This window comes from Pristiophorus japonicus, chromosome 19 (assembly GCF_044704955.1).
Source record: "Pristiophorus japonicus isolate sPriJap1 chromosome 19, sPriJap1.hap1, whole genome shotgun sequence".
NCBI classification, from domain to species: domain Eukaryota; kingdom Metazoa; phylum Chordata; class Chondrichthyes; family Pristiophoridae; genus Pristiophorus; species Pristiophorus japonicus.
The window spans coordinates 10,207,316-10,221,421 of record NC_091995.1 but is presented as its reverse complement, the minus strand read 5'-3'; the positions used below and the strand labels follow the sequence as shown (position 1 = coordinate 10,221,421).

The 14,106-nt window shown below is 49.9% G+C and overlaps 1 protein-coding gene across 2 annotated transcripts in view; it reads left to right on the top strand.

Annotated features, from left to right (window-relative positions):
* Nucleotides 1-13,643, top strand: part of LOC139230351 (regulator of G-protein signaling 4-like) — a 140,724-nt gene extending 127,081 nt beyond the window's left edge. For both annotated transcript variants that reach the window (XM_070862179.1, XM_070862178.1), the window contains exons 3-6: nucleotides 3,685-3,753; nucleotides 4,105-4,166; nucleotides 10,067-10,233; nucleotides 11,226-13,643. In XM_070862179.1, coding sequence (XP_070718280.1) covers nucleotides 3,740-3,753; nucleotides 4,105-4,166; nucleotides 10,067-10,233; nucleotides 11,226-11,411 — 429 coding nt within the window. In that variant the 5' untranslated portion in view covers nucleotides 3,685-3,739 and the 3' untranslated portion in view covers nucleotides 11,412-13,643. The remainder of the gene's footprint in view (nucleotides 1-3,684; nucleotides 3,754-4,104; nucleotides 4,167-10,066; nucleotides 10,234-11,225) is intronic.
* Nucleotides 13,644-14,106: the final 463 nt, after the last annotated feature.

Sequence of the window (14,106 nt, the reverse complement as noted above, 5' to 3'; positions counted from 1 at the left end):
TCTAGCCTGCACCGCCATTCAATGAGTTCATGGCTGAACATGCAACTTCAGTACCCCATTCCTGCTTTCAAGTATGTGTATTATTCTGGTAAACCAACGCTGCACTCCCTCCAAGACCAATAAATCCTTCCTAAGGTGTGGTGTCCTGAACTGCTCACAGTACTCTAGATGTGGTCGAACCAGGGCTTTGTACAGCTTCAGAATAACTTGTACTTGTATTCCAGTCCACTCGCTACGAAGGCCAGCATTGCACTAGCCTTTTTGATTATGTTCTGCACCTCACCATGACATTATAACGAAGTTAGCGGGCAGGAAATTTGAAGTCAGGAAATCTCCGGTCAGCCCCAACTCCCTTCCCCATTTCCGAGCAAGATGTGAAATTCAGCTGTTCGACTGGGCTAGGCAGCTATTCTGCAGCCGCTGCTGAAGAAAACCTGCGCCAGGGATACATGGCTGGGGGTCCTTGTGCATGAAACGCAAAAAGTGAGTCTGCAGGTTCAGCAAGTGATCAGGAAGGCAAATGGAATGTTGGCCTTTATTGCAAGGGGGATAGAGTATAAAAGCAGAGAAGTCCTGCTACAACTGTACAGGGTATTGGTGAGGCCACACCTGGAATACTGCATACAGTTTTGGTCTCCGTATTTAAGGAAGGATATACTTGCATTGGAGGCTGTTCAGAGAAGGTTCACGAGGTTGATTCTGGAGATGAGGGGGTTGACTTACATAGAAACATAGCAAATAGGTGCAGGAGTAGGCCATTTGGCCCTTTAATAAGATCATGGCTGATCATTCCCTCAGTACCCCTTTCCTATTTTCTCTCCATACCCCTTGATCCCCTTAGCCATAAGGGCCATATCTAACTCCCTCTTGAATATATCCAATGAACTGGCATCAACAACTCGCTGCGGTGGGGAATTCCACAGGTTAACAACTCTCTGAGTGTAGAAGTTTCTCCTCACCTCAGTCCTAAATGGCCTACCCCTTATCCTAAGACTGTGATCCCTGGTTCTGGACTTCCCCAACATCGGGAGCATTTTTCCGCATCTAACCTGTCCAGTCCCGTCAGAATGTTATACGTTTCTATGAGATCCCCTCTCATCCTTCTAAACTCCAGTGAATACAGGCCCAGTTGATCCAGTCTCTCCTCATATGACAGTCTAGCCATCCCTGGAATCAGTCTGGTGAACCTTCGCTGCACTCCCTCAATAGCAAGAACGTCCTTCCTCAGATTAGGAGACCGAAACTGGACTCAATATTCCAGGTGAGGCCTCACTGAGGCCCTGTACAACTTATGAAGATAGGTTGGGCCTATACACATTGGAGTTCAGAAGAATGAGAGGTGATTCTATCGAAGCATATAAGATCATGAGGGGGCTCGACAAGGTGAATGCAGAGAGGATGTTTCCACTCATAGGGGAAACTAAAACTAGGGGATATAGTCTCAGAATAAGGGGTCGCCCATTTAAATCTGAGATGAGCAGGAATTTCTTCTCACAGGGTTGTAAATCTGTGGAATTCTCTGCTTATTAAATGGAGGAGCAGGCTCGAGGGGTCAAATGTCCTTCCCCTGCTCCTATTTCTTGTGTTCTTATGTTTTATCTACGCCTGAAACTCGAGCGGGTGGCATCAACGTCGGAGGCAGTTAGAAGGGATTGAGGGGTGCAGTGAGAAGATTCGGAGGTGGTCTATCAAAAGCCGAAGGGGTTTAATGAGCCGAGGTGCCTCACCCCTGCGCCTTAAACATTCCTGTGGATTTGTCGGCATTTCTTTCGAGACTTGGTGAAGCTGAACCCGATGTCGGTGAGCTTACAGATAATGAGCGAGAGGCGACTTGACATTCAGCCGCGGGCAGGAGCTGCAGGTATTGGTGTCCGCGCAGAGCATTGCTGGTGTTCTGCTCTCCCTGTTGCTCCAGGATCACTGAAGGGACATCTTGTGTCAATGTCGCGTAACCTCAGCTGAACCGTGGAGATGTCACTGGAGTGTATTTCTGTATATTTATATATCCCGAAGTCAGGAGACTGAAAGGTCCCACTGCCCGGGGAGATACGTCCGATAACCCCACGTGGATGGTCGATGCAACAATAGCAAGTTGTATTTATATAGCGCCTTTAATGTAGTAAAATGTCCCAAGGTGCTTCACAGGAGTGATTAGCAAAGAAAATTTGACACCGAGCCACATAAGGAGATATTAGATATTAGACATAGGTTTTAAGGAGCGTCTTAAAGGAGGAAAGAGAGGTAGAGAGGCAGAGGGTTTTAGGGAGGGAATTCCAGAGCTTAATGCCCAGGCAGCTCAAGGCAGCAGAATTGGAGGATACTCAAAGAAATGTATTTGTTTTGTTTCTGTGTGGGAATCAGGATTCAAGAGGACTCAGGGTCGGTATAAGAAGGGAAATCTGATGGAGCTCTCTCCTCTGCTCCGCTGTATCCACTCCTGAAGGTAACAGGCCGGGTAGATAAGGTGGTTAAGAAGGCATATGTAATGCTTGCCTTTACTACCCGAGGCATAGAATACAAGAGCAGGGAGGTTATGCTTGAACTATATGAAACACTGGTTAGGCCACAGCTGGAGTACTGCGTGCAGTTCTGGTCACCGCATTTCAGGAAGGATGTGATTGGACTGGAGAGGGTATAGCAACAACAATAACTTCGATTTATATAGCGCCTTTAATGTAGTGAAACATCCCAAGGTGCTTCACAGGAGTGTTATCGATAACAATTTGACACCAAGCCACATAAGTAGAAATTATGGCAGGTGACCAAAAGCTTGGTCAAAGAGGTAGGATTTAAGGGGCGCCTTGAAGGAGGATAGAGAGGCGGAGAGGTTTAGGGAGGGAGTTCCAGAGCTTGGGGCACAGGCAGCTGAAGGCACGGCCACCGATGGTCGAGCGATTTATAATCAGGGATGCTCAGGAGGGCAGAATTAGAGGAGCGCAGACATCTCAAGGGGGGTTGTGGGGCTAGAGGAGATTACAGATAGAGGGAGGGGTGAGAGCCATGGAGTGGAGATTTATGAGGATGTTCCCTGGACTGGAGAACTTTAGCTATGAGGAAAGATTGGATAGGCTGGGTTTGTTTTCTTTGGAACAGAGGAGGCTGAGAGGAGACCTGATTGAGGTGTATAAAATTATGAGGGGCCTAAATAGAGTGAATAGGAAGGACCTGTTTCCCTTGGCAGAGGGGTCAACAACCAGGGGGCATAGATTTAAAGTAATTGGGGGGAGGTTTAGAGGGGATTTGAGGGAGAATATTTTCACCCAGAGGATGGTGGGGGTCTGGAACTCACTGCTTGAAAGGGTGAGAGAGGCAGAAACCCTCACCACATTTAAAAAGTACTTGGATGTGCACTTGAAGTGCTGTAACCTACAGAGCTACGGATCAAGAGCTGGAAAGTGGGATTAGGCTGGGTAGTTCTTTGTCGGCCGGCGTGGACAGGATGGGCCGAATGGCCTCCTTTCGTGCTGTAAATTACTACGATTCTATGAGTCCACTCCACAAGATCCAATGAATGAGTGGTGAATTGGGTTTGATTCTCCGTGGGTTACTTATCCGTCTGGTCCTGCCATGTGGACAGTTACATCCAGCCCGACACTGCATCCCATTGGTCCGGGGGGCAGCACAGTCTACACTCCCCCCTCTGGATATTGGAGCCAGTTTATTTTGTGTTTTGTCCCCACACAGGGGCAATCGCTTGGGCTTTCTGCGGAGGTGGAACGATTCCAGTGGGACCAATGAGATGAACAATCTGAGGTGAGACCTCCTCCATCCTTCATCGGCTCAGCATTTTTACACTTGTTCTCCTCAACCCCTCCCCTCCTCTCCCTCCCCTCCTCTCCCTCCCCTCTTGCCCCTCCCTCTTGCCCCTCCCTCTCCCTTCCTCTCCTCCCCTCCCCTCCCTTCCTCTCCTCCCCTCTCCTTCTGCCCCCCTCCTCTCTCCTCCCCTCTCCCTCCCCTCTTCCTCCCCTCTTCCTCCCCTCTTCCTCCCCTCTCCTCCCCTCTCTCCTCCCCTCCCGTCTCTTCCTGTCTGGGACTGGGTGATATTAGCTGCTCTCTCCTGTGGCCGCGCCTGTTGTCTGATGTGTTGCTCTGCGTTTCATACAGGGTGACAGCAGAGGAAGCCTTACAGTGGGGAGAATCACTGGACAAGCTACTGGCTCATCGATGTGAGTACATAGACGTGTGGGAGAGTTGCCGAATACAGCAATGCACTTGTGTATGAGATGGGGAGTGAGCACACATATCTAAGAGTTTGAGCGATGGAGTTTATATGTGCATTGTTTGTGGAGTGTGTGTGATGGATGGATGGAGTGAGAGATAGCTGGAGAGCTGGATAGATGGAGAAATAAATGCCTAGCAAGATAGATACATGAGCTAGAGAGATAGATGAGCAGTGAGGGATGGATGGAGTGGAAAAGACTTGCATTTATATAGCGCCTTTCCCGACCACCAGACGTTCCGAAGCGCTTTAGAGCCAATGATTTATTTATTGAAGTGTAGTCACTGGTGTAATGTCGGAAACACAGCTGCCAATTTACCTCTCGACTTGACTACTCCAACACACTCCTGGCTGGCCTCCCACATTCTACCCTACGTATACTAGAGGTGATCCAAAACTTGGCAGCCCGTGTCCTAACTCGCATCAAGTCCCGCTCCCCCATCACCCCCCTGTGCACACTGACCTACATTGGCTCCCATTTAAGCAACGCCTCAATTTCAAAATTCTCATCCTTATTTACAAATCCCTCCATGGCCTCGCCCCTCCCTATCTCTGTAATCTCCTCCAGCCCCACAACCCCCCCGGGATGTCTGCGCTCCTCTAATTCTGCCCTCCTGACCATCCCTGATTATAATCGCTCGACCATCGGTGGCCGTGCCTTCTGTTGCCTGGGCCCCAAGCTCTGGAACTCCTCCCTAAACCTCTCCACCTCTCTACCTCTCTTTTCTCATTCAAGACACTCCTTAAAACATAAGAACATAAGAACATAAGAATTAGGAACAGGAGTAGGCCATCTAGCCCCTCGAGCCTGCTCCGCCATTCAACAAGATCATGGCTGATCTGGCCGTGGACTCAGCTCCACTTACCCACCCTCTCCCCGTAACCCTTAATTCCCTTATTGCTTAAAAATCTATCTATCTGTGACTTGAAAACATTCAATGAGCTAGCCTCAACTGCTTCCTTGGGCAGAGAATTCCACAGATTCACAACCCTCTGGGAGAAGAAATTCCTTCTCAACTCGGTTTTAAATTGGCTCCCCTGTATTTTGAGGCTGTGCCCCCTAGTTCTAGTCTCCCCCACCAATAGAAACAATCTCTCTGCCTCTATCTTGTCTATCCCTTTCATGATTTTAAATGTTTCTATAAGATCACTCCTCATCCTTCTGAACTCCAAGGAGTAAAGACCCAGTCTGCTCAATCTATCATCATAAGGTAACCCCCTCATTTCTCGAATCAGCCTAGTGAATCGTCTCTGTACCCCCTCCAAAGCTAGTATATCCTTCCTTAAATAAGGTGACCAAAACTGCACGCAGTACTCCAGGTGCGGCCTCACCAATACCCTGTACAGTTGCAGCAGGACCTCCCTGCTTTTGTACTCCATCCCTCTCGCAATGAAGGCCAACATTCCATTCGCCTTCCTGATTACCTGCTGCACCTGCAAACTAACCTTTTGGGATTCATGCACAAGGACCCCCAGGTCTCTCTGCACCTCAGCATGTTGTAATTTCTCCCCATTCAAATAATATTCCCTTTTACTGTTTTTTTTCCCAAGGTGGATGACCTCACACTTTCCGACATTGTAAACCATCTGCCAAACCTTAGCCTATTCGCTTAACCTATCCAAATCTCCTTGCAGTCTCTGAGTCCTCTACACAACCCGCTTTCCCACTAATCTTAGTGTCATCTACAAATTTTGTAGCACTACACTCTGTCCCCTCTTCCAGGTCATCTATGTATATTGTAAACAGTTGTGGTCCCAGCACCGATCCCTGTGGCACACCACTAGACACTGATTTCCAACCAGAAAAGGACCCATTTATACCAAATCTCTGCTTTCTGTTCACCAGACAATTCTCTATCCATGCTAATACATTTCCTCTGACTCCGCGTACCTTTATCTTCTGCAGTAACCTTTTGTGTGGCACCTTAACGAATGTCTTTTGGAAATCTAAATACACCACATCCATCGGTACACCTCTATCCACTATGCTCGTTATATCCTCAAAGAATTCCAGTAAATTAGCTAAACATGATTTCCCCTTCATGAATCCATGCTGCGTCTGCTTGATTGCACTATTCCTATCTAGATGTCCCGCTATTTATTCCTTAATGATAGTTTCAAGCATTTTCCCCACGACAGATGTTAAACTAACCGGCCTATAGTTACCTGCCTTTTGCCTGCCCCCTTTTTTAAACAGAGGCGTTATATTAGCTGCTCTCCAATCCGCTGGTACCTCCCCAGAGTCCAGAGAATTTTGGTAGATTATAACAAATGCATTTGTTATAACTTCCGCCATCTCTTTTAATACCCTGGGATGCATTTCATCAGGACCAGGGGACTTGTCTACCTTCAGTCCCATTAGTCTGTCCAGCACTACCCCCCCTAGTGATAGTGATCATCTCAATGTCCTCCCTTCCCACGTTCCTATGACCAGCAATTTTTGGCATGGTTTTTGTGTCTTCCACTGTGAAGACCGAAGCAAAATAATTGTTTAAGGTCTCAGCCATTTCCACATTTCCCATTATTAAATCCCCCTTTTCATCTTCTAAGGGACCAACATTTACTTTAGTCACTCTTTTCCGTTTTATATATCTGTAAAAGCTTTTCTATCTGTTTTTATGTTTTGCGCAAGTTTACCTTCGTAATCTATCTTCCCTTTCTTTATTGCTTTTTTAGTCATTCTTTGCTGTTGCTTAAAATTTTCCCAATCCTCTAGTTTCCCACTAACCTTGGCCACCTTATACGCATTGGTCTTTGATTTGATACTTTCCTTTATTTCCTTGGTTATCCACGGCTGGTTATCTCTTCTCTTGCCGCCCTTCTTTTTCACTGGAATATATTTTTGTTGCGCATTATGAAAGAGCTCCTTAAAAGTCCTCCACTGTTCCTCAATTGTGCCACCGTTTAGTCTGTGTTTCCAGTCTACTTTAGCCAACTCTGCCCTCATCCCACTGTAGTCCCCTTTGTTTAAGCATAGTACGCTCGTTTCTGACACAACTTCCTCATCCTCAATCTGTATTACAAATTCAACCATATTGTAATCACTCATTCCAAGAGGATCTTTTACGAGGAGATCGTTTATTTTTCCTGTCTCGTTACACAGGACCAGATCCAAAATGGCTTGCTCCCTTGTAGGCTCTGTTACATACTGTTCTAAGAAACAATCCCGTATGCATTGTATGAATTCCTCCTCCAGGGTACCCCCTGCGATTTGATTTGACCAATCGATATGTAGGTTTAAATCCCCCATAACTACTGCCGTTCCTTTTTCACATGCCTCCATTATTCCCTTGATTATTGCCCGCCCCACCATGAAGTTATTATTTAAAACCTACCTCTTTAACTCGGCACTTGCGGTAATTTCTACTTATGCAGCTCGGTATCAAATTTTTAATCTCATAATACTCCTTTGAAGCACTTTGGAACGGTTCACTGTGTTAAAGGTGCTATATAAATACAAGTTGTTGTTGAAATGTTGAGGGGAAACTCAAATAACCCTGTAGTACTGCCCAGCGCCAGGAGATGGTGCTACTGCATGGCTCTACTTATTCTCCTCCTGTATGGCTCAGAGACGTGGACCATGTACAGTAGACTCCTCAAATCGCTGGAGAAATACCAACGATGTCTCCGCAAGATCTTACAAATCCCCTGGGAGGACAGACGCACTGACATCAGCGTCCTCGCTCAGGCCAACATCCCCAGCATCGAAGCACTGACCACACTCGACCAGCTCCGTTGGGCGGGCCACATTGTTCACATGCCCCACACGAGACTCCCAAAGCAAGCGCTCTACTCGGAACTCCTACATGGCAAGCGAGGGCCAGGTGGGCAGAGGAAACGTTTCAAAGGACACCCTCAAAGCCTCCCTGATAAAATGCAACATCCCCACCGACACCTGGGAGTCCCTGGCCAAAGAGTGCCCTAAGTGGAGGAAGTGCATCCAGGAGGGCGCTGAGCACCTCGAGTCTCGTCGCTGAGAGCATGCAGAAAACAAGCGCAGGCAGCGGATGGAACATGCGGCAAACCAGTCCCACCCACCCTTTCCTTCGACCACTGTCTGTCCCACCTGTGACAGGGACTGTAATTTCCATATTGGACTGTTCAATCACCTGAGAACTCACTTTTGGAGTGGAAGCAAGTCTTCCTCGATTTCGAAGGACTGCCTAGGATATGATGATGACATAGTCACGGGTTTGTCGACCCCTGCTGGTGGTAAGGCGGTACTGGCGGATTTATCGAAACATTTCAAATTCTGAGAATGCTTGACAGGGTAGATGCAGGGAGGATGTTTCCTCTGGCTGGAGAGTCTAGAACCAAGGGGCACAGTCTGAGGATAAGGGGTTGGCCATTTAGGACAGAGATGAGGAGGAATTTCTTCACAGAGGGTGGCGAATCTTTGGAATTCTCTACCCCAGAGGGCTGTCGATGCTCGGTTATTGAGTGTATTCAAGGCTGAGATCGATAGATTTTGGGGCACTAAGGGAATCAAGGGATATGGGGATTGGGCAGGAAAGTGGAGTTGAGGTTGAAAATCAGCCACGATCTTATTAAATGGCGGAGCAGGCTCGAGGGGCCGTGTGGCCTCCTCCTGCTCCTATTTCTTATGATCTTATGTAGATAAGGATTTTAGCGATGTTGGTTAAGGGAGTAATATTGGCCTGGTTACGAGGAGAATTCCCATGCTCTTGTTCGAAATAGTGCAGTTACATTGACAGCTATCCAACAATGTGGAAGGCTGTCCAGGTATGTCCCATCCACAAGATCCAGGATCAATCTAACCCGGCTAATTACTGCTCAATTCGCCCCCCCTCCCCATCTTCGGGAAGTATCAATATTTAGCATTGAGAAAGCTGAGGGGTGGCCTGATAGAGGTGTTTAAGATTCTGAAAGGGTTCGATAGATGTAGAGAAGATGTTTCCACTTGCGAGGAAGATCAGAATTAGGGGCCTTCTAAATAAGAAAGTCACCAATAAATCCAGCGGGGAAATCAGGAGAAACTTCTTTGCTCACTTTACCCAGTGAGTGGCTGCAGCGTAAACACCTTCATGGACCATTCGGGCTGAATGGCCTGTTTATGGGCTGTGCTCTATGTAAAAGCTCCAGCAAACCCTCCGATACAACATCCTGGTCTACAGCCGCCGTTTATGTGCCGACGGTTGTCGGGGGCAGTTTGTACCTCTACCCGCTGGCATTGCCCGTCGCAGAACCCTCCTGCTTTTCCATTACCATTGATCCCGATGAAGATTGGGAGGGTTCCACACCTGGCGGCTGATCATCTTCACCAATTTGCTACCCGAGCGTTGGAGGGTGAAAGCGAGCCGCTCCCTGCTGTCTCCCAACAGTATGTCCCCGAGAGGCCCATTTTACCAGTGTCAGCCGTGGCTTAGTGGGTAGTACACTCGCCTCTGAGTCAGAAGGTTGTGGGTTCAAGTCCCACTCCAGGGACTTGAGAACATAAATCTAGGCTTACACTCCAGCGCAGTGCTGAGGGAGCGATGCAGTGTTAGTGAGTACCGTCTTTCAGATGAGACATTAAACCGAGGCCCTGTGTGCCCTCTCAGGTGGCCGTAAAAGATCCCATGGCACTATTTTGAAGAAGAGCAGGGGAGTTATCCCCGGTGTCCTAGCCGATATTTATCCCTCAATCAACAGAACAAAAACAGATTATCTGGTCATTATCACATGTTTGTGGGAGCTTGCTGTGTGCACATTGGCTGCCACATTACAACAGTGACTACACTCCAAATGTACTTCATTGGCTGGAAAGTGCTTTGGGCTGTTCACTGGTCATAAAAGGCGCTATATAAATGCAAGTCCTTCCTTTACCTGCTCTGATTACACCGACAGATGGGCTGATCGCCTTCAAGGGCTTCTTGCGGACAGAGTTCAGCAACGAGAACATCGAGTTCTGGCAGGCGTGCGAAGGCTATAGGAGGACCAAGTCCAACTCCAAACTCTCATCCAAGGCCAAGAAGATCTTCGAGGAGTTCATTGCTACCAATGCCCTGAGAGAGGTAAGAGCAGGGAGGCACGGTCCCTCTGACAGTGCAGCACTCTCTCAACACTTCCCCTCCAACAATGCAGTACTGCCCCTCTGACAGTGCAGCACTCCCCTCCGACAGTGCAGTGCTGCCCCTCTGACAGTGCAGCGCTCCCTCAGTACTGACCCTCCGACAGTGCTGCACTCCCTCAGTACTGCCTTTCCGACAGTGCAGCACTCCATCAGTACTGCCCCTCCGACAGAGCAGCGCTCCCTCAGTACTGACCCTCCGACAGTGCAGCGCTCCCTCAGTACTGACCCTCCGACAGTGCAACTGACCCTCCGACAGTGCAGCGCTCCCTCAGTACTGACCCTCTGACAGTGCAGCACTCCCTCAGTACTGCCCCTCCGACAGTGCAGCACTCCCTCAGTACTGCCCTTCCGACAGTGCAGCACTCCCTCAGTACTGTCCCTCCGACAGTGCAGCACTCCCTCAGTTCTGCCCCTCCAACAGTGCAGTGCTCCCTCAGTACTGCCCCTCCGACAGCACAGGACAATTTAGTGTTTTAAAAGGTTGTGAGAGAGCCCAGAGAAGGATCGGGTGTCCCAATGAAAAACATTTCCTTCGAAGTCCAGTGCCAGGTTGTGAAGGGAAGCAGGACACAAAAAAACACAGCCCAGACCCGTTGGGCCGAATGCTATAACTTGGAAGTTACCTGCTGGATAGCGGCCACTTGAATCTGCGGTGCGCCCCACTTCCATTGGCACCCTGCAGGTGGGCTTTGCCCCGGGGGTATTGGACGTGGGATTGGGGAAATATGGGGCAATGTGCCAACCCCGCCTCTTCTGGAGGGGAGAGGGGTAGATTTGGACACAACCCTCGACCCTCTCCCATCCCACCTACCCCCCCCCCCTCCCCTTCCCTCCCCTCTTCTGACAGAGTTTGGTGGCTTGTAAATCTGACTTCCTTTAACGCTTGTCTTTTCTCTCTCTCTTCAACCCTCCCCCCCCCCTCCCACCGCCCAGGTCAACCTAGATTCCCACACGAGGGACGTGACCGCCAGAAACATCCTGAGCCCCACCCGCTCGACCTTCGACCTGGCTCAGAAGCGGATCTTCGGCCTGATGGAGAAGGACTCTTACCCGCGCTTCCTCCGCTCTGACCTCTACCTGGACTTGACCAGCCCCAAGCAGCTGAATGGAGTGGTGTAGGGAGTCGGGGGAGGCGGCGGGGTCGGGAGGGTGGGGGCGATATTCAGAATGTCCATCTTTGACCACTCCTCCACGTTTGCTTGTGCACCCCTCGCCCCCACCCCCCCCCCCCCCGACACCTATTCCCAATTCCTTCGGGATAGGGTCTCAGGCATGTCTTCGTATACGTGTTGCCAGATTCATGAGCGGAATTGATGGAAACGTTCCTTCTCGGGGCGGAGATGACTAGCGGTAACGACCGTGGTGAAGGAGACCCTCCATTTTTCCTATCGTTGCCACGGTGACCTTCCTGTGCCATGCATGCCTCTTTTCTCCAACCATCCAAGATGGCCGCCAGCTGCGGATGCGGATATTTGACGCCTTGCTGTGCCAAAGGCCAATGTATTTATTGTTCCCTGCCGTCGTAGGCTCACAGAGCAAGCCTTTTGAGATAGGCCGACGCGTCCTGCACACCATGAGCCGGAATGGAGCAAGGTATGGCTGGTGGACTGAAGGTTCCTTTGGTTGGCTGTCGGATCCTCTCTTACCAACTTGGACCGAGACTTGTCTCACTGCGCACACTTTAGTTCCCTTTGCGTTCTCGTTGTGTTTTATTGATTGTGTTCCGACCCGCGAGCGTTTGCTCCTCCGTTCCTGCCTCCTCGACAATTCTGGAGCCCCCCCCCGGCGCCCCTTCCAACTCTCCTGGGGCCGGGATATAGCTCGACGCTTAACCGCGTGGAGGTTCATGATGTGTGTGAGCGAGGCTATCCGACTGCGGGAGGCATTGCGGCGCTGCCCGATCCGGTCCTCGCCCAAAGGCACGCGGAAAATCTGCCCGTCCATTTTTCACTCTGCCCCGAGATTACCATCCAGTGGCTAAAAGCTGAAACTTCGCTCCACACTGTCGCTGGGTAGCGATCAGGAGCTGGCCGTCTGGTTCATTTTCATCCCCCCCCCCCCCGCTCAGTCTAGGGGCACTGAGGCTAACTGTAGCGCACCTATCGCCACCTCGGCTGAGAGGAGATAACTCAGCACAGATTGGGAATTGAACCTGGAGAAGCATCCCGGTCTGTATGGCTCAGCTTTACTGCCAGGCAATGCACTTAACCAGCTGAGCCATCGCAGTGCTGTCGGCTGCAGGTTCGACCAGCGATGAGGCCTGGTCCGTAGCTACGTTTGAAGGCGGATTCTTCCTAAGTGCCATCAGAAACTTGGAACAATCCATCCGTAAGAATCCATCGTCATGGACAAGCGCAGGAACAGTCAACTGCAAATGTTCATACAGCCTGCTGATCCCCTACTTCTCTGACTCCATGGTGAAGGACTTTGGGATCTTTCGATGATTGCATCCTGGACTCAGCCCCCAGGCCTCCTTGGACTGGCCAAGAAACATGAGCATATCCATTGCCATAGTCGGGTGGGGTCATTCCACCCCGGACCTCAACCGTTGCATCCCTACACGTTCCTAGACAGGCTGGAGCCAAGCCACCATCAGACACATGTTCGCCCCATCTCCCTACACCCCGTTCTCCATAGGTACTGGACACGCCCTCGTCCGACATTGCCTCTGGTAGACCTCGGGCAAAGAGAGGATTAGCAGTCGGGAGAAAAGCCTTTGGGTTTTCAGGAGGTGGGAGCTTGCAATATCGGGGGCGGTCAGCAATAACATTGGGATTGGAATAACTCTGATCCAGAGACCTAAAGAATGGAGCTCCCATCCACATTCCCAGTCCCATCCACATTCCCAGTCCCATCCACATTCCCAGTCCCATTGCAATCTGATTTTACCCCCCTCTGCCCTGTGGGCACGGGGTTGTGTTGATGGTTAAAATGGCAACCGGATGCTTCCTGCTGTGTTCCCGTTGTTTTTGCACCCACCGTGTACCCACTGCCACTTTAACAGAGGGTCTTTCAGCAGGAATCGGCGCTGTCCGACGCAGGCAGGCTGGGGGCTTCATTAATATTAAATTGGGGGGGGGTCTCAGGGCATCATTCGAACCCTGGCGTGATTTTAACGCCGATCGTGGCAATAATGCTGCCCTCCAACGCTCGACCACTCACCTTAAGCCAGGAGGCCCTGGAGTTAAAATCGGGCCGAAAGATTCTGAATTCTGAAGCCTGTTGGAGACGCACGTTTATAAATCCAGATTGGCATCAAAGGAGGGAGCAGTAAGCTGGCCGGAGATGAGTTTACAGTAGGGTGTCTGCACTTATTGTCCTTGTATATTAAAAGAAAGAAATAAAACTGCACAGATTCATTCCAACAGAAACCTGAGCCACCACAACATGACATTAGCGTGTCTGTAGCTAAGTGAGCTAAGAAAAATGGATATTTTATTAATCATTTTCGGGGATGTCGCTAGCAAAGTTGGCATTGATGACGCACTGCTAGTTGGTGATACAACCAAGTGGCTCACGTGGCCGCTTCAGTGGGCAGTTAAAAGTCAGCCACGTTGGGGGTGTGGGACAGGAGTCACGTATAGGCCGGCCTGGGTAAGGGTAGCAGGTTTCCATCCCTAAAGGCCATTGGGACAAATGGGGTGTGAAAGTGCCCGATGTTAGCACACATTAAATGAGAGAATCATTGAAATTTACAGCACGGAAGGAGGCCATTCGGCCCATTGTTCCCCTCGCCCATTGAGTGAGCAGCGTGTTCCCTAGCTCGGCTGAGCCGCTATGGGGGGGGAGTAAAGGGGAACAGGGGTAAACTGTC